This window comes from Salminus brasiliensis, chromosome 1 (genome assembly GCF_030463535.1).
Source record: "Salminus brasiliensis chromosome 1, fSalBra1.hap2, whole genome shotgun sequence".
NCBI classification, from domain to species: Eukaryota; Metazoa; Chordata; class Actinopteri; order Characiformes; family Bryconidae; genus Salminus; species Salminus brasiliensis.
In genome coordinates, this window is record NC_132878.1 from 82,503,683 (window position 1) to 82,525,369 (window position 21,687).

The 21,687-nt window shown below is 38.1% G+C and overlaps 1 protein-coding gene across 1 annotated transcript; it reads right to left on the reverse strand.

Annotated features, from left to right (window-relative positions):
- Window positions 1–1,985: 1,985 nt before the first annotated feature.
- On the reverse strand, window positions 1,986–20,976 carry pxdc1b (PX domain containing 1b). Its single transcript, XM_072691123.1, has 5 exons — window positions 20,316–20,976; window positions 9,614–9,705; window positions 8,428–8,545; window positions 8,059–8,170; window positions 1,986–6,523 (listed from the first exon to the last, which is right to left on the reverse strand). Exons 1-5 carry the CDS (start codon window positions 20,569–20,571, stop codon window positions 6,397–6,399), a joined length of 705 nt encoding a protein of 234 aa, XP_072547224.1. The 5' UTR covers window positions 20,572–20,976; the 3' UTR covers window positions 1,986–6,396.
- Between the last annotated feature and the right edge of the window lie 711 nt (window positions 20,977–21,687).

Here is a 21,687-nt window from a genome sequence, read left to right on the forward strand (position 1 = left end):
TCACAGGGTGTATCATTTCAGTCATTTTGTTTGCGCTGGATATGAATATGCTGGATGAAGTCAGCGGAGGTGGAGTGTAGAGGTCAGGTCAGGCATTCAACCACATCTGCTCTGGCCCCTGCTGGTCTACGACGTGCCAATGACCAATGCATGACCTGGCAACGCAAGGGACTGGCAGCTGAAGGAGGACCTAGATAGGCAGCTCAAATTTCCTACCCCCATCGCCAAAAATGGTACTGATGTCTAAAATAACAAGACAAGTGGGCCTACTGGAGCTAATGGTTACTTGGGAAGTTCGGCTGGAGAAGGCTTTTGAGAGGAAGAGGGCTAAGTAAGAGGAGCTGGCAAGCGCATGCCGAAGCAAAAGATGGAAGACCTGGTGTGGTGCTATCAAAGTCGGGTGCAGAGGCTTTGTAGGCCAGTCACTCTGCAGGGCTCTCAAGAGGTTGGGGATCAGAAGGCTGCACATCAGAAAAGCCACCGGGAAGATCTCTGATGCTGCAGAGGAGCGTTGAGATGGCTGCAGATCAAACGGGGGGATCCGTGGACTTAATAAGCTACTAAGACACAAGCCGGGGCCTGATCACCTCTAGTTGGTTTGCCTTCATTGAAGCCTGAAGCAAAACAAGTGATCGGTCACTGAATTGACAAAGTATTCTTAAAAAAAAAATTGTACAGGCATTACAGCCAAAATGTCTGAAATTCACAGATTTTCTGTTTTCACCTAGTATAAAACATGGTACCAGTGGCTGAAAGCTGTATATTGTCCTTCATAATGCCACTTTTATTAAAGATTTATGTGTCCTGATTAAGATTAATTAATAAAGTGACAGTAACCTGTATTTCTCAGCTACACTAGTCTGAAGATTTTGTCTGAAGACATTATCGCCATATTGCAGAAAGCTTTTTCCTATTCTAAAAAAATGTATGGCATTATGCATTAACCACTGTCCACAGGGTGGAGCTGTTGCACATAAAATGATCACATTGTCAAACCAAAACACTATCAAACCTCAACCATCCTTCCTCCCTCTCTCTCTCTCTCTCTCTCTCTCTCTCTCTCTCTCTCTCACTTTCCCTCTCCCCCTCATTCATTACAATAGACTGTTTTATTTTAAGTGTTTATTTCTTTTAATATTGATGGTTAAAACTGACAACTAATGAAACCCCAAATTCAGTATCTCAAAAAATTTGAATATTACTTAAGACTTAAAAAAGGATTTTTAGAAATGTTGGCCAAATGAAAAGTATTAACATAAAAAGTATGAGCATGTACAGCACTCAATACTTAGTTGGGGCTCCTTTAGCCTGGATTAATGCAGCAGTGCGGCTTGGCATGGAGTCGATCAGTCTGTGGCACTGCTCAGGTGTTATAAGAGCCCAGGTTGCTCTGATAGTGGCCCTCAGCTCTTTTTCATTGTTGGGTCTGGCGTATCGCATCTTCCTCTTCACAATACCTCATAGATTTTCTATGGGGTTAAGGTCAGACGAGTTCGCTGCCCAGTTAAGAACAGGGATATCATGGTCCTTAAACCATGTACTGGTAGCTTTGGCACTGTGTGGAGGTGCCTAGTCCTGTTGGAAAATGAAATCTGCATCTCCATATGATTGGTCAGCAGCAGGAAGCATGAAGTGCTCTAAAACTTCCTGGTAGGCGGCTGCGTTGACCTTGGACCTCCGAAAACACAGTGGACCAACACCAGCAGATGACATGGCACCTCAAACCATCACTGACTGTGAAAACTTTACACTGGACCTCAAGCAACTGTGCATCTCCTCTCCTCCTCCAGACTCTGGGACCTTGATTTCCCAGACGAGACGCTTCTGACGCTGTCTCTTGTTCAAGAGTAGATTTTATTGGATTTTCATGATATTCTAATTTTATGACCAGCATATATATATTGTATATAATTTATTTTTCTTATTCAATGAAATCTACAGAAGCCTGAGGAGTAATGGTGAATAACTAATATTCAGAAGCCAAATGTTGTGCAAAAAACTTTATTGGCACATTATTTAAAAGTATCATTAAAGCCAAGATCAACAAGTATTAATCCAATTAGTACTGAGTAGAGTGTGATCATTCAGACTCCAACAACAGCAAACACCAACATTGCAGATCCTAATTGCATAGGCTTGCAACCAGTTCATGCAGCACAAACATTCTTATTATGGAAAAAGTTAAAAGCATTCGTAATTGTGCTTAGAAAAATAAATATCCTATGTCACGTTAAATAAAACGGAATAAAACAAAGCCCCTAAAACGTGTGTATTTGTGCATTGTCCAAAAGCTTTGGTCTTCTCTTAATACTCTAATTAAAAGGGGATTCCAATGATTTGTCCAAATCAAAAAGAACTGATATAAACAAAGCCATCCAGAGCTGTCATGCGGAGTGGTGGTGATGGTCCCCAGGCCGTTCTAACAGCTCCCTTGCAAATACTACTACACAAAATGGTGACACAATTATCCTGTAATACCTGAGACATTGCTTTACAATAGCTTTCAGATTTTGGGAATTTGGGACTAAAATAAATGTAAATGTGTAAATATATTCAAAGTGGGAAGGTATGTTTTCTAGAGCAGATATAACAGTTTTCAATGTTATTTCAGATTTAACACTAATTTACCATCACTTTGGATTAAAAAACTCAAAAAGTTCACTGATGGGTTTTGGATAGTGAATAAAATGTATATATGTGTATTGTAAACATAATTGTTTCATTCACAACCACTGTGAGAAATCACAGTTTCACACCAAACTGCTCTGAATTACTTTGCTTACTTTTTTATATTGAATTATGTAGAATTTTGAAACATCAGTGGAATCACCCTTTAAGAAGCACATCAATATCACTGCAGTCAGTAAGAGCTAAACAGATGGTAGCAAAAAGGCAACCGTTCAATCTACACTTCATCCTAATGTCTCAAAAGCCTCCAGAGGGTATTTAAATATATAAAGTGTCCAAGTAAGGGTTTTCTAATTTGACTCAAGTGCTTATATTCAATACTGCTGTGGCCAACGTCCAACACTGTGCTGAAATTTGCTCCTACTGTCTTTATTTCAGCTGATAACTCAGTTTAAGAAAATGCAGTTAAAGTGGAGCTTTTTTTAAGACTCACACATTCCCCCAAACTGCAGTGTCAGCTGTGCTCATGCAGAAAAAGAGAAAGCACACTGTTTATGGGTCTTGGAACAGGACCCTGGAGTCACATTGGAATGTTTGGCTCCTGTACAGGCATGATCAGTCGATGGCTGAGCCTGCTGGGATCATGAATAATAAAGTTGTAGAGATAAAAGCCCATTCAACGTGATCCAGCATCGACTGACTGACCTCACACTTCAATTCCATTCAGTGTGGCAAATGAGGATGGGGTCAATTTTGACATTACAAAGAAAATGACAAATATTATCCGCCCTGTTTGCTCATGTAAACACTTGTGTCCTGTCCTATTCTTCTATTGGTGTGCTCTGTGCTCGCGTGACAAGGTGACAGGGCTGAGAAAAAAGCCAGAAAGAGCGGAACTTTCTCACGGCCGGCAGAGTGAGCATGACTGCATTACAAAGTAGACTGGAAGTGGGATGGGGCGAGTATGTGTGGGTCTAGATGGGGAGCCGTGTGCCAAGTGAATATTTAGGCCCCTACCATTCATGAGTGCAGGAAAAAAGCTCTGCTACTGTTCACAGTCGCTCAATGGGTGGCAAATCACAACTTACAGTATACTCTGTGGTTCATCCTATGGCACAATACTGTGGAAAATCTAATGACACTCCTCTGACATGAAAAAAAAAAACAACAGTCAAAGAAAAGCAGTTTTACATTAGTGCCCAAGAAACATGAGCAGGGATGCTTACACTACAGCTAAAAAGTTTGGAGTCAACCATCTTTACAGCACAAGTAATATATGCACACAATTATTCTGATATAATACTGGTACCCTTTTTTCTTTGGGTCTCATATCATTAGTGGAAAGCAAGTTTCTGAATTAAGAAGAAAGCTTATTGTATAGCTGAGAATGCTGTATTATGTAGGGATGACAATGACATCAGAATACTGGTACCATCAGATAATTGCTAAAGAATTATTATTTTTAACATGAGAGAGAGAATTATTCATTTTAATAGATATTTTAAACTGATATTTGATCATTTGATTTATTGTATTCCAGCTAAATGTGTAGGTGGTACAGGATTATTGCATTATTTGTATATAATAATATGTATAGAATAATACATATTATATTTCTCTCTAATCCTGTTTGAGATATTTGGTGTTATTTTCCCCAAATGTACATTTTTATAAACATGTATCAACAACAGCAGATATGCAGGAAATACCAGGGCACAAACCTACATGTAACAGACTTTTGATGTAGTTAAACCAATCAGTTAAACCAATCCTTTGTTCATCTTTTAATATTACCACAAAAACATAATCTGTAAATTCTGACAGTAATTGGGCAGATTATTCTTAAGACTGATTGATTGATTTATTTAGAATTGTATGTATAAATTGCAACATGTTTTATTATTTATTTGTCTAATTAACCTTGAGCCCTATGAGAGATTATTTTAAACTATATAACTCACAGTAAAAGCTAGCTAGGATATTGTTAACACTGTTATAATCGAGCATCTGAAATGAGGCAACATTAAATAATAATAAAAACGATTTAACAAATTAAATACTACAGATGTCATGTAAATAAAATATTTCCTTTTGTCCTAATGTAAGATCATGTGGTTGAAGATAATTTTTGAAGGCTGGAAATCTAGTTGAAACACAGAACTGTATAGAATTAATTTAGCTTTTGGCTAAACTGTTTATAAACAAATTTTATATTAGTTGATTACTTGTGTAACAATATTATTATTCTTAAACAAATCATGTCAACTTCAAAACAGTACTTTTAAAAACAAGATTCGTAAGACTGTGCCTCTCTCCCCAATAAACAACAACAAAAAAATTGTATATTGGTGGATCCTTAATAGAAAGTATTATTTATTTTTAAAATAAATAATTATAGTATATCATTTAATACTTTGTTGCTCTTCCTAAAATATGTTAAATATTAAATAAAACATACAAAATCTGGTTAATCTAGTTAATGTAATAATATACTGTTAAGTTATTAATGAACAACATTACAAAATGTATTAACATGGCAAGTGATTCCAAACTTTTGACCTGCAGTATAATTTATATGTATAGCCATTCCTCATTCTTGTCACTTGCACATAATCAAAAGTTATTGTCATGGTAACTTGGCAGTCCAGAAAATGTATAAATAAAATTGCTGTTTGCTATGTAAACAACAACCAGCCCAGACATCACATTGGAATAACAATACTAACTCTAGACAAAATCCATGGTAAAACCCCTAGAGTCTGGAGTAGGGCCTTCTAGAAGATTTCCACCCAGCCTGTGTGTTTGGAAAGTCAATCCTAAAGCATTTTGTGGTCAGACTGCACAGGAGAGAGTGTCTCATAATGGCCTCCAACTGCTTCCTTGAGGAGAATGCACTGTATTTATTGAGGCAGATTTTCAGAGCACCATGTGAAGAGACACTCAGCTTTAAAATAATGACTATATAACTAAATATAGATCTTCTGTCTGTGCCTTCAGCTTCAGCTCCACTGTTATAGTTGCCAGACATCTCCACAGTTATGACAAGTCCAAGTCATCTTGAGTTTCAGCACCATTTCACTGCAGAATTGAGGGTTGTTAATCGGCCTGCAACCACTATGTATAAAGATTTAGAGTGTACTAAATGGTTTTTTTTTTCTAGGAAAAAAATACCTGGCCAATAACTGAAATACTGCTGAAACACCCTTCCTTAATTAAGAACGGTGATTGTCATCACTGTGGCCTCATCTACTCTCAAGATAAGCTGGAAATTCTAGTACTGGCAATGTTTCACAGGCCCTATTCTGTTTGTTTGTCTAATTTAATTCATTAGTTTGATTACCATGCAATGCCAATTTTTTGCTTATCCATGAAATGTACTCAACCCTTCAGTCTTAATGAAAACATGACTCTGCAGTCTCTAACTGCAGGGACTCCATAGCTAAAACTCTGCTGTCCCCAGCAGACACTATCTGCTTGAAGTCCAGGCTACATACAGAGGCACATGGCCGACAGCAGCATCAGAGGCACAGGTGGGCATAGCTGTTCCACAAACACTGTAGAGGGGTTGCTCGGTCTGTATTGTCTACATGAAGTATGTCTCTTTGTTTCCCCGTCTCTTGCGGCCCCTTCAAACGCTTTTAGTCAGAAGCTGAACCCACAAGCATCTGCAGTATCTCCATACACAGCTGCCTGATCATCTTCACAGCCTGAGTGGAGGTTAAAAGCATTGTCTGCCTCTCAGCATCTGCACACAAGAAATCTGTCCCCTCACTCCAAGATGTCAGTTTCGAAGGGCACCAGGTGATAATAGGACAGGTTGGTGACATAAGCCTCTGTGTCATCATCGCTGAGATCCTGCTCCACAGATAGACACTCCTTAGCATCGTCCTCATACCTGCATTGGGAGAAGACAGAAGATGTATATATAGGTATGTATATAAACATGACTGTCATAAATACTGCATACATTTGATTTATTTAATTAATCATTCATACACTTGTTTGTTTAGTTATACAGTTGTTTGGTTTAGTTATACAGGTTAAAAATACATTACTCTGCAGAAATGTTTGTAAAATCGGGTTAATTAGTAATGACTGAGTCATACCAATTTTTAAAATGGCTGATGAGTTGATGAGATAAGCCCACATATTTTAATAATTCAAATCAAATCAAAATTAAATCACATTCATTGTCCCATCACATTACACAGGTAATGAGGAGAACACATTCACAGTAGTAAAAAATAAAAATACTGAAGATATACACATTAACTTATACTATACATATACTATACAAACACTATACATACTCTCTATGCACAACATTGCACTTTCATGTTTATATTCATTTTAAGTACAGTTTAATTTAGATTTATTACTGACTGTTATGTTATCTGCTAGTTGTCAATCAATCAATCAATTGTCAATGATTTTACCATGATTCATGCCATGACTCCTCAGTGATTAAATTAATGGTGTATAGCATTTCTGTAATTCTTCTTAGTGTGGTACAATTGTGTGTGTGAATTGTGTGTGTGTGAATATCATTAGTAGGAGGGTCTATGAGGGTGGGTCTACAGTTTCATTCCTTAGTTTCCTTCTCACACCCAGGGAAGGAAATGTTGGTCAGAGGTACTTCCTTTGTGTGATGGACTAGTTTGCTCTCAAGGAATATTACAACACTAAATTGTCCAAAACTCACTGTTATGAAATCCTAATCTTATGGGGTTACTCCATGACTGTGGTGCCAATGGCCCCACTGATATTACACTTACAAGTGATGTATGTACATTTATAAAACTGTGCATGTTTTAGACAAATACAATTGATATTAAAATTACCCTCCATTGCAAACTGGGTTTATAAGAACAATTTATAAAACCTTCAGCTGTTTGCAATAACAAGAACAATGAACAATCAAACAAGAACAATGTAAATAGCTCAGCACGAGTAATATAACAAATTTGTACATTTCATTAATAATTCTAATTTATTGTGTGGAGGGGTTGAAAAATTGCAACTTAAATAAAATCTTCAACCTTGAAATATAAGAATGAAAATACTTATGTGTGAATTTCATGCTTGAACATTTTTCTTCATTAATCATTTATTATAGGTTATACATCCAAAAATAAGTAATTTATACAATTACCTTTTCTTTTTTATGACATTGTTACATAGACTGACAAATGTACTTATAGTCATACTCTGATAGCTATAGTGTATATATCTTACTTTCAAATCTTATTTAGAAAATAATAAAAAATAATAAAAAAATATTGCTTCTGATTTGGGTTAACAGATACACTGTGTTGGGTACGATCAACAGAATCATACTAAGAATGATACCGCTATTAAAATGAGCAACCATTCAAAGTAAGTGAAATAAACTGTGTATATTGCAATATATGACACGAAAGAGAAACTCACGAATGCTCGGCTGAGTCTGTAGAGGAGGGTCTCTCCTTATCCTGTGGAACATTCTCATCAAATACAATGGTCTCTGTGTTTGCCAGACAAAACCCATTAGACCTCATAATCTCTGCAAGAAAACCCACATAAACAAGTGTAATGAGCTTAAAGTCTGTCTAAAGGTTTTTTTTTTATCATATACAAGTGTTCATATGGCAGCTTTTTCAGAGGAGCTGTAGAGGGAACTCAAATTCCTTCTGAATTTGCAGAAGACATAAGGAAGTTACAGTTATAAGCTTTCCGCAACATTTTACTTAGGAGAAACTACATTTGCTTTACATTTGCATTTACTTTAGTAATGTAGTGTGTGTTGATCTTATTACATACCAGAAATCTTGACTGGGCTCTGGAAGCAGGGCTGTATTTTGTGAATGTTGTCGTTTCTCAGCACTTGATCAAGTGGAGAACGTTCAAAGAACGTTAACACAACCTCTGACCTGGAAAACTGAAAAGGATAATAGCATTAGCAACAGCATTAAGCATTAATCTACAGCCCTTCACAGCTTTCTAAAGCTAATATTACCTGAACCCTATTCTATAGTCCTTAAAACTAGTCAGCTGGTTGAGTCCAGAGCAAACATGCTTTTCCACTTGAACAGCAGGTAGCTCATACAGTGATACTCCATCAACGCAAAAACTGTTTCTCCCAGCTTACACTCACATTAAAGGGTTTAAATGGCACATATCTGACACAAAAGACTTTTTAAATGAGATCTGACACACTTTCATCTGTGCTCCTAGATGGGTTACATATCCAATATGTGAGTAGCTGAATTCATGTTTATTTGTTACATAACACTGACTAACATCATTGTACAATGTCGACATGTCAGCAGCAGGTATACTCTTAAAAGGGGTTCTTCAGTGACTGTTTAGTAAAAGCAAAGAGTTTTATAGAAACATGGCAAAGGAAAGATCTCTGGTTAAATGGTTCTTCTGAAAAATAAATGTAAAACCTTTGCATATGGCTCTTGATGTGACATGAAAACTCATGAAAAGGTGAAAAGGTTCGGTTGTAATTGTAAGTCATTTTAACATGAATATTCTGATGCATTCTGAGACTAAAATACAGACATATTTGCTGTGATTGTTTTAGTTACTTAAGTTGAACAATACATCCAAAAATCTCACATTGAGACCCCTCATCTACCATAACCAGCCAAAAACCTCTGCCCATCGTTTGTGCTGTACTGGGTCAATAATGGCACACAGTGCTTGGTTTTGGTTACTAACAATGATCATTTACACAAATCAGCCTTTTTTGCACACCTTTAGAAAAATAAACCAATGCTCACCATTTTTAATGTTTTTGTAAATTTAACTTTGATCTGATTGACCTATAAAATGAAGTGCTATATATTATGAGTTGAATGATTAATAATAATAATGATCATGCAAATAGTTATTTGCTGGCAGCTGAACAACAGTTTTGAGAACGGTGAAGAATTTAGCAGTTGGGCTTAAAATGTGAATGCAGCCATAGTCACTCCTGCTACCATGTATGGGTACTCACCTTCCACGGCATGTTTATGGTGTTTTTCAGCAGCTTCTCCACCTCATTCAGCTTAACCTCGATGTCCTTTGCTTCTTTAATTTTCACAAGGCCTGCGGACAAAGAAAGAGAGAACAATGTCAGCAACACTAATTGCAGCCAGAGGCTGGAAAAAAGGAACTGGTGACATAGTGCTGTAGCCTATATCATACAGAAGGTGATAATTGTGTTTATTAAAAGATTATCCATCCATTTATCTTCCCATCTGCCTCCGCCTGATCAGAGGTGGGCCCAGTGGCCACCTGGAATCATTGGTCGCCAGGCTAAAAGATCATTAAAAGCTGTTTAATAAGTCATAGACTCCAATATTAAATAATGCAACACATCTGGATTTATTTGTACAGGTCATGAACCGGTCCACAAAATATACACATTCAAGACTAATTTAATGACCATTACTGGCTCTGGTCCTAAACACGCTTTTATATTAGGTTATTTTCACCATAGCCCAAGGAAAACGCTCACACACGGCTGTGACCTTTCCACACATAAGGCCGTCTTATCTTAGCCCATAGAATGGCATACAAAAGCAACTGGGCAGGCCCCAGACGTACTCTGTAGTCTGGCAAAGGCTAGAATGAAGGTTAGCGAGAAGCAGACCATCAGCTGACAATGCTAACCTTTCCACTCAAACAATGCTCAATGCTATCTCTGCCCCACTCAAAACAGTGCAGAGAGAAGAGACCAGAGATTCCTTCTAGCTGGCATTCTGTTGCACACAAGCATGTCAGATGCAGTACATATCATTCAGCAGGTCTGAAAACTCAGCAAAAACAGCCAGACTGGTAAGGCTAGTGTTCAGATAGCCTAGAGGAGAACAAGCACCGTTTAGCTTGATTCTCTGTGCCGTATATTACCATCATTATGACTATTAGGATTGTATTAGTCACACTATATCATTATTATATTATGATATTAAGATTATATAGCACACCTAGAACAGCATTAGAGTAGCAGTAGAGTCTTGTGTGGTGGTTCGGTGACTTTTACCATTAATTTATAAATAGAGCCGACCCGAGGAGGAGGAAGTTTTTCTGAGGGAGTTTTTTCTTGCCACTGTCGTCTTTGGCTTGCTCACTGGGGGTCTTTTTATGTTGTTGGTTTCTTGTCCTCATACTGATTACTGATTTGGTAAGGCTGCTTTATGACAATGCCAGTTGTAAAAAGTGCTATACAAATAAATTAGATTAGATTTTATTTAGTAAACTATTTATATGTAGACACAGAAACACAAAAACAAGCTGTAGTGTTAAGTACATTGCAAGTTGTTCCCTAGCTAGTTTCCTCCATGAGCCAATTGTTATGATCTTTCTGGGTTTTATTATTGGCTTTTAGTGACTATTATTTTAGTGACTCTATTAGTGACATTTCCTGGTTTTATCCTGCTAGGACTGCTCTGAGGTGATCCTAGGTTCTACTACAATCCCAACCAGAGCCGCCAGCCTGCCTAAAGAACTCACTGTTCCTGAGTTAGGATTTTTCTCAAGTGTTTTAAGAATCTGCCCTCAGTTTTCCTAGTGTAATTATGAAGACTCTAGACCTTGCAAGAAGCAAGACAGACTGAAAAAAATCCCAAGTCTGCTGTGAAGTTTATTTATGTGAACCCCACCCACTCAGACAAAACTCACTCCATGATAATGATGACGGTGACAAGAAAGACCACAATGATGAAGTCAGATTCAGTCACACTGCTCCCACACACATGAAAATACCACACTGCAGGCTCTTCACACCCAAGTATACTGTGTCAGAGCACACCAGTCTTGGCCCTGATGTAACAGCTATTCATTACTGCTGACCCAAGCTGATGAGATCAGCCCCCAGAGCAGTAAAGAAGGATTAGCTGGTTAAATCACCACTGGTTCTTGGGGACTCTTCCATTGCAATACATTTTAAAGCTCCCAAGTTCAAAAATATCCTCAAGAATGCAATATAGTCTTCATGCACAAATAAGACTTTAACTAGTTGACAGGAAACGTCCCACTGGGGTACTGTTGCCTGGTCGCAGCACTGAGAAGCCCTATTTCAAATCAGTAGCTTATGGTGAGGATGTTAAGGGATGTTAAGGGAAAACAAGAGAACAAGAGAGCTGCCTCTTTATAGAAGTGTTTTAGAGTCTCAGTTCTGGACCCCCTGCACAGCAAGTACTTTTTTCTGCTCTTGGCACACCTGAATCAACTTACTGGATCATTTCGAAGCCCATCACAAGTTGAATTAAGTTTACTGATTCAAGAGCGGTGAAAACAGAACAAATGTGCAGTGCAGGGGCCCAAATATGGGGAACAAATACCATGGCTGTGACTCCTTAAATACTAAGTGCCTGTTTGTAGACATATACTTTAATTCCAGTTCCTAACTAGAGGGCTTGCAGAATGGTATTGTTAAAACCCTTGAGCCAAACTTCTGTTGCATTTTTGTATGTTGCATGTTGTAAAGCTTTGTTTTATTTTGTTTTGTATTGTGACAGGCTTCTGGATTATTGATATCCTTCCAATTGCACAAAATGTGCATGCTAAACCTCAGATTGCAACAGTAAGTGGTGGGTGCAAAGTCACTTTAAGGGCTTTACAGATTTCAAAATACAAGTTGTTTTTTGTTGTTATAGCAGAGAGGCTCTGGGGTTTACCTACAGATACCCGTAGGACACCTTAAAGTATTATATTTACAACGTATTTAAACCATTGTGACGCGATATGGAAATGGTTATGGGTATGCTTTATTTTAACACCCCTACCCGGTCTGCGTCTGTGGCCCAACTGCCCTGATGAAAGCCTTGATCTCACCCAGACCAACACACACACACACAACACCACTTTTTAGCACCATCTGTTGATTACATAATGCATTTCGGGATTGTATCTCTCCTGACAGTCTAAATATATAAAGAAAATATCAAAAACTAAATTGACCCCCCCCCCTAAAAACTAAATTGACCACCCCCCCCTAAAATATCATCTAATAAATTAAATATACACATCAAAGAATGCAATAATACCTTAAACTATAACTTAAATGCATTTTATGAAATATTTAAAATCTACACTACATGAAGCTATGGTGTATACAATACTGTTGTAAATATATACTGTTGGATCAAGCTAAAACTATATATAAGTATAGAGTAGTTGTAGTAGTAGTAGTAGTATTTTTGTATTGTTCTTAATAGGTAATATATATATTTTTTGGATTAATATAGGCTAGTTTTTGTAACTTTTAATAAAACTAGACAATAAGTCAGAAGTTAAAGGATTTTAGTAACCCTTAGTAGCCTACAGGTATGTTGTATACCATTAACATGTGATTTAGCTTCAGACTTTAATGTAAAAAGTGCACTTCTTTCCATTATTTTTCTGTTAGTTTGGCAAAAAATACAAAAATAGTACTGTGTCAGAGGAAGAATTTTATGACTGATTTTTGACTAAAAGTGAACTAATTTAAGGCCTGCTTTACACAAAACAGACAACTCATCCCCTCTCTCAGACACAAGCTGGTCTGTGTGTTTATGCTGTACACAGATCACAGATCACAGATGACAGGATGTAGGCTGTGTCTCAGATAGTCACACTTGGCTTGTGACCTGAACTCCAGCTGACAGAAGAAAACAGGAACACAGACTAGTGTATAAGTAGGGTACATTTAAACGTTTTGAGGAAGATGCCACCTTACAAAGCTAAAGATGGCAACTGAGTCCAGCTGTGTGTCAAATTCCTCACAGGCATCTGACAGTGCTCTTCCCGATAGGATGTCCTGTGGAAATGTTGATTTCCTATGTCCACATCCTGTGGTCTTTATGGCTTTCTTTGGACAAAATCATTTCGCAGTGTGTGTGTGTGTGTGTGTAAAAATTAGGGAGCTATGTATAAATACACTTGGAAAGACATAACAAAGTTTCCATTTGGTCCTAACAAATTCCACTTGGACAAATAACATGTAAGTGGGCAGTTTCCTCCTGTACTACGTATCATTTCATTTAATGTCATTTCATTTTAATGTCATTTAGTCATGTTTCAGTGACATGTTAATAGTTTTCAATACAACTGTACTCCTTTGAGTTGTGTCACTTGTGTTTTTTCTGTTCGGGTGCTTATAATTTTGTGGGTTCTCTGGGTCTCTGCACAATTTGTGACCAGAGGAGGATATATAAAGTTATGTTTTTAAGGTTGTTAAAATACATTTTGTGATTCGTATGATATTATACGGTTAGTTCCAGCAACGCAAGCTGATTGGTTCTTACAGTGCTGTTATTTCACCATTACAGCAAGTAAACGCCCTGAGCAACAGAAAACAAGAACGACCTAAAACTAAACTAAAAGGATTAAGATAAGAATACACAATACCAACAAAACAAACAGACAAGAAGACAACTATGACTGAGGAAACAAGGTTCCAGTTGTTTGTCTATGTATGGAGCTGGAGAATGAACTGCAGGCTTTTAGTGAGGGAGTGGAGTTCATTACTGTGATGTAGAAACAAGCTGCTTGTTAAGGAATTTGTCACAAGGAACAGCTAACACAATTTATTTGTTTCTTACTTTATTAATTTACCAAACTGTTGCATAAAACCACACTCAAGGTTGTGTGTTATCATGAAATAACAGCATGGCTGTGAGGAAACATGGTACTTGCCTTCGGCATTTGTATCTGCTTCATCATAGCCGTGCTGTTATTTCACAATAACCTACTTCATCTAATGTTCTATTGCTTAAATAATCTCCATCTTAAAGTCTTAGTCTGGTCCTCTCAAATTATGTATTTTAGGGAACTGAAGCCGGCAATATGAACGAAAATATGTTTATTTGCTTACAAAATGGGGGCGAAACTACTCTTATGGCTGCACACAGTCACCCACTAGGTTTTGGAATTACCCCGTAGCGAAATATCCCTTTGTCACAGAAACGTGTGGAGATGGGCTTGTGGAGACTGTAAGCGCTTTGTTTCTGTCTGTGTTGTGCTGGAAATCTGAGATTAGAGGTTTTTCTTTATCCTCGACCGGCGAAAACGGAAGACTGAACATAAAGTCGTCAAAATGATCAAAAGAGTGTAACCAGTTTGAGTTACAAATACATATCATAAAAAACAGTCTTCAGAGTGAATCTTAAGAAATACCTGTTTGATGACACAATTCATAAATAATAGTGAGAATATCAGAAGATGACCAAAAGCTAATCTCCTGAAAATGGTTTAATTGCATAAAACCTTCTACTGGTAGTTTGTGCCCCACTCTCTTCTACTACTACTCAAACCTGTTAAGTGCAAAACACATCTTGGATGGTGTAAATCCTTCTTGAATACTTGAATATTGTATACTATTCCATGCACTCAGCTTGCAGACCAACAGGCGAATGACTTAACAAGAACTGCAGCAGCAGATGGTGTGTGTTAAGGTACAAGGAGCTGATTTGATGTAACTAAAGCATTGTTGCAAAATAAAACGTCTCATCATGCTAGTTAATTTGTACTAATTTAAAAAAAAGTTAATTTTTTTATTTAACTTTTACTCTGGTATTGTAAGCATGTCACTGCAAAACCTCTTCAATCGGCTACTGTTTTACAAAAATACAATGATACAATATTAAGATTTAATATGCTGTACTGTATCACACTGGCTAATGTGTTAGCTTAGGGCTAGCAAATTAGCAGGTTCAGATTTTTTATTTATTTAATGTGCATGGTCAGTCGATTTAACATGAGTCAGCAGCGAGACTGAGTGAAAGTTAAGCACTCTCTGTCAGGCAGACATAGAAATGCATCCTCGCCATCTGACCCAGGACATCCGGTTCGCCAGTCCATTCTGCTTGAGGAGAACATGAACAGTAGGACCATCGGAAAAGGTCCTTAAAAGTAATATTCTAGGATGGCTTAACCTGGTCTTTATACACTGAATGATAATATCTGTATGCATTTCCAAATGCTGAAGCATTCCTGAAAGCCTGATATATGGGCTTATATTACAGTTTCTCACCCTCATGACTATAAAACATAGGCTATTAGTTTTGTAGTTGTTGCTGAATATTTCATAAACCGCTTAAAGCTGATCTAAAAAAAAAGCCATTGTAAGTATCTTAACAAAATCTTGATAAACATCTACCTCACCCCAATCCATTCTGGTAGTGATACAGACAACTATATGACATGTTAACCAACATCAACATCAAGTGGAGGTCTCAGAGCAAATGACATGGTGCATACAAGTTTGTTTAGCAGCTATGCACTGTCAAACTCAAACATTTTGGACAAAAAGACTTCACTTTGCTTCACAACTTTTTTTTTCATTTCAGTGTACAACTGGCTTGAAGCGTAATGATATCCTGTGGTGTCAGACAATGCCACCCCTAGTTCAACTCTGAAAAATGCTCAAAAATGAGAGACTCTTTGGAGCATTTGGGAGGAAATTTGGGCGGGTGCTTAGAAGCAAAAAGCAGACAGAGAAAGAAGCACTGCTCTGTGTCTGTCACTGCAAAGTGCAATAAACTTATAAATTAAGTAAACTTCTATTACAAAACTATTACATATATTTTTAATAGAGACATTGGCTTAAACTTTCCTTAGTCAGTGTACTAGTAGAGAGTGGTAGGCATGGGATACTTCAAACGTTTCCACCCCCTTACATGCTATTATTTTTTTGTCCTGTCTGGTGGAAAAAAAAAAAAGTGTTGGGGGGTGGTCTGAAAAGCTATGAGGGGGCTGAACTTAGGAAAACTTCCTCCCTTATTTTTTGCACTACCTCAGCAGCAATGACATAAGCCAGAGAAGCACTGTCCGTCCCTCTTGTCGCCTTGGTGACTCTGAATAACTAAACAAGCACTAGGCCTCGGGAATGGGCGAAGAACAGAAGCAGGGGCTAGCAGGGTAAATTTAGAGCCCAAACACTTCAGTAAGAGCTCGCATCTCAATGCAAATTAGAGGAGTGCAAACTAAATACTAAGCCAGGCAGGAAATTAAAGGCGGGGACAAACAAAGGAAGCAAATTATGTCTCCAGACTTTTCTCCTCTAAAGACACAAACACACAAGAGGTGACACGTGGAGAAAACACCCTCTCTATTCACTCTCTGTGAAGTGCTCTGGATCTAATCGTATCTCGGAGCTGCCACCAAAGGGACACTTGATGAATGACAAATGAAAGAGAGAAAAAGGCAGGACCCAGTAATTTCCCGCCTGTATTTCATTTTCCATCATGCATTGTGTTTAGCAATTGGGTTTTAGGCCATGTTTAGTGAATGTTTATTCCTAAGTGCGAGACATAAAGATCTAGCAGAAAAGCTGAAAGGCTGTTTTGGAGCCGAGTCTCCACAACATGCTCTGCCTCAGCGGCCACAGACAATGGAGAAAAGCAGCAGTGCAAGCAAAGGGCTGATTATAAATGTGGCACGAGTTGGGCATCACGCCATCCCAAGCAGCATGCCAGACGCCAATCCACTGACGACAGCACTGTGTGTCTGGATGGATGGCTAGTGGTACAGTGATGGCAGTATAAGGCTGCATGGAGGAGCCCACAGGAATGGCTACCATCCCAACAAAAACTGGCTGTATAATAATTAGTTTTATACAGCTTAATTACACAGAAAAGTCTCTCTTCAGAACAGAACGGGCTAAACGAGTCTAAACGTTCAGAGTGGGAAGTCGTTCTAAACCATCTATAAATGGGTAGAAGTCATATTTATCACAGGTGTTATCAAAAGCATGTTGTACTGTAACTAATGGTGGCAAAAAGGAATTGATGTAGCAAAATAATTTGTCAATTAGTTGGTGACATCATTTCATGTCTCAGAACGCTCTACTATACAAGCATTAACCAATAAGGCTGTGAACTACAACATTTGCAAAGCTGACCCTGCCTGGCATGGGAGCACATCAGTTATGCAGGAGCATCTGAGGAGGAGACACATTGGCCACATAGTGGTAAGACTGCACTAATAAATAATATGGAGGATAACTTTATGGTATTCCTGTGGGAATGGTTATAAAATAGTGGCAGTGAAAGTGTTAGAGGACTTCTTTTTTCTGTGTAGTGCTTAAATGTGCCCTAAATGTACAATCTTAAACATTACATTATGGAATTTACTGTCACTGTAAACACTGACATTTATGTAATTGTAAACATTACTGTCTATTACTATATATATTTATAACTATCTTTATTTCTATAGGCCACTAAAAAAGACACTGTAAACACTCAAGTTTACAGAATATTTTATTATGCTTTCAATTTGATGATTTTAAAATCAGTGGCAAACTGTCACTGTACAAGTTTGGCCATATAACTGGGCATCCACTGGGTTTAGCACTTCATCCATAAAAGAGTACTGGATGCTACCAGTACTCTTTTAATGTTGAATTAAATGCTTATTCCATCAGATAACTTTAGAAAAACATCAAAGCAACTGTGTGATTATGGGAATGCTGACTAGAAATGCCTCAATGTAAAGTGCTGATAAATGTTTTTCTAACCTCCAGTACAAAGTACATGCAGCATATGGGTAAAAAATAGATTCAAATGGCGTTTTTTTAAGCAAAATCTAAGTGAAACGTAGCACTGCGGCGCAATTTGAAAACCAATCAATGATTTGTGACTAGTCTATGAAATATAACCCTATATCAACACTTTCTACGTGGTACACTGAGTGAAAACACCAGTCGTGTGCTTGTGTGGAGAAGATTAAAGGGTAACCAAGCATTTTCGTTTCACCCCCGAGTACCTGATAGAAATTCAGGCGTTCAGTGGGGTGCTAATAATTACAACAATCGTGTACAGATGTAGAAGCTTGATGTAGATGCGACAAGAGGGACGTAGATGTAGAATGATCAGACAGAACTGAGATAAAGAAAGGAGGCACAGAAAAAGAAGGCAGTGAAGTAATAGAGGACTCGGGGGAGAAGTTACAGCACAGAGGTTCAGGGCTTATCTGCCTTTATCATCGGAGGAAATGCAGTCTGAACTCAGCAAATTGGTGTTTGCCAATGCAGCCCTGGAGGCCCCTACTGCACTCCTGTTTTACAGTTTAACGTCTTCCTTTATTTGCAAGGTCAGTTGAAGTCCTGAAGAGGTTCATATTTAGTTGAAGGTTTGATACAGACGTGATAGAGCAGGAAAATGCAGTATAGGAAGCTCCAGTTGCTAAAGATTACAGTACATCACTCAGACCTCACAATAGCACTGCAGTTACAATGCAACAGGGGGGAGATAACCTGTGTTCTTATTCTATTGTAAGTTGTTATAACATGAAAATAGTTTCTTACTGACTATAATCCAATTCACTCGTTGTATGCATAGGCATTCTGCAAATGATGACAATTGATTTTTGATAAAAACTAAATACAACTATTGCCTTCGTGATATCATATTTATTACATATCACGTAAATAGAACAGCATCAATGAGGTGTCATGTTAAGACTATCTTTTAAAATGTTCCTTTTTTTCAAACTTCTTTCTTTTTGGGGAACCATAAGTGGTTCTTCTATAGCATCACTCAACAAGTGCACTCTAGTTAGAGAACACTACAGATGTAAAGAGACCAATATTACCTTAGTTTCTTATAAGATAAGATCTCTCTGTTAGGGTCATTCTGACTTGGCAGATAAGACCATACAAAGCCATAAGTGTTGTAATACACAGATGTCTTCACATAAACATAGTCATGTGCAGAACTCAGAAGTCTTTGAAGTTCAACAAATACTTGGATGTTGTAAATCATGAGTGTAAAGGGCAGTAGGTTACATGAAGGCTGACTTCTGTGTTGATGTGGACAGCTCAGTCAATCATTAGGCAAACCACTTGAACCCTGGCCCGAAACAAGACAGTCAAGCTGTAGTTTGGACTTTTAAATGTGTACTGTGTAAACTAGAGCTGGGTGATATTGATTAAACACAGTATCAAGATATTTTTAACTATTTCATGGTATCATAACATCAGATGCTATTTCAGTAAACAGTAATAAACAGAATACATTTTGATTAATTAATTAATTAATTAATTAATTAAATAAATAAATAAATGTGTTCAATTTAACCTGTAAATAAATTATTGTAAGCCTTTCAAAACAAATACAAATTAGAATTAGAAAATGAAGTCAAACTTTTTCTTGGTAAATTTTAGCATATATATTGGTGTCCACGTTGTCAGGTAGTAACAACCCCTCACAATGCATGTGTTAATAAACTTAGCATATTAACTGTATTAAAATCATCTGATTCCACAAAATATTAAAAAGTGTGTTTTTATGTTTTTGATTGAACTGCTGTGTTATGTTTGAATTGTTTTCAATGCTAACCTGTTCAAAATATCACTTTTTTTTTTTAGAACAATTGCAAAAGACATTACAAATGCATATTAACTTAATGTTTATGGGTGTCAATGTGTACTGACTGGTACATTAACTTATTTGATACCAGCAAACAGCACAAGATATAATTTATAAAGCTATAAACAAACTACTTAGACATTGCATCAGGGATCAGGGAGTGTTTAATATCACACATATAATGCTCATTATGTCTGTAATGCATTGCTATAAAATATACAGTTTTTTGTTTATATTTATAGATAGATATAAATATTAAACTGAAAATCAGTATCGCGGTACTAACGGCACACACGGTATATCGCCAGAGCAGACAGACGACCTCTATTTATGTCTGGCTACAGTTCGCAGGTTTCTACTAACCTTCCAGCACAGTGGACTTGGACAGATCTCCCCTGTCTTCAGGAAAACATTCCAGCAGTCTTTTAAAAAGCCTCCCCAAGTCCGAGTAGCTTCGGTGTAAGTACAGCACATTTCTGTCAGACCACTCGGTCCTCAGCTCGAAAAACTCCTCTTCCTCCCCTCTGTCGCTGATGATGAGTCTGCGGACGCCGTTCACCCAGCAGTCCTTCACGAACATGTTCACCAGAGAGGTTCCCTCAAACACCGCCGAGGCCATAACGGACTCAGTCAGCCCAGCATCGTGTCCAAACAGACTCCAACTTTCCTCCCAGAGCCCGGTGTAGAGGGGACGAGGCCCCGCTGGATCCAGGGATCAAACCACGTCTGGTCTCGGGAGGCCTGAGGAGGGCAGACTTGAGGAGGTCGCTGACAGTGTCCCTGAAGACGTGGTCCTTGCAGAGAGACAGTGTCCGTGTCTCGTTACACATCCGTTAAGATTTTAGCTAAAGAGTCTAGAAAAGTTACCGAGTGTTTTGAAGCCTGATCTAGGAGCGTGCTCGTCCAGGTCGAGGTCCAGCCTTTTCCAGTTATCTCAAGAAGAGTTCATAAGGGTCAGCAGGCAGTGTTTGACTAAAATAACAACACCACCAGACTTCTGTCTTCATAACAGGCTCATCTCTCCGCTCTTCTCTATTTCTTCTCCTCACCATTCCCCAAGACGTTATATTTGGGACCCGCCCGTTTTCGGTCAGGACCCGCCTCCATATGCTACGATTGGCTGTACGATCCCGCCCCCTGAGCTACGATTGGTTACTGACAAGCAGTCGGACGAACTGGTTACTCCGAATATAAATAGCGATTAAATATCAAATAAATAACTAACACCGTCTCCAATACTCGCATATATAACATAACGCTTTATGAAGCAGACGGACTGGGTGTCAGCATATTCTAGCCTACTAACCAATCATATCACAGAACAACACAAGAATAATAAAGGGGTGTGGTTTTCCGCAGTACGGGTGGACAAGTCCCGGCCCCGCCCCCTGTAGCGCTATGTGAGGAATGTGGAAGCCCCCGAAGAGCAGTGCGCTGTGTGGGGGGGCTATACAGACACAAACTGACTCACATCCGCTGGGTGATACAAGCTTGCAGTATGTCTTTCTAAAGCAGCAGTATTTGTTACTTATCTGTTAAACATCGCAGCGCATTTAAAGACTGAAACTACACCTCTCATTTTACCCTACCAGCATTTTCCAGCCAAGCAGACAACAACTAGTGCAGGCAATGAAACTCAAAAGTGGAAGTGAAAAAATAGGGAGTTTCTCTGTCCTTTTCTTTGAATGAGCAATTACTGAGAGACTAGATGAAAAGTGAAATGAATAATATGTGT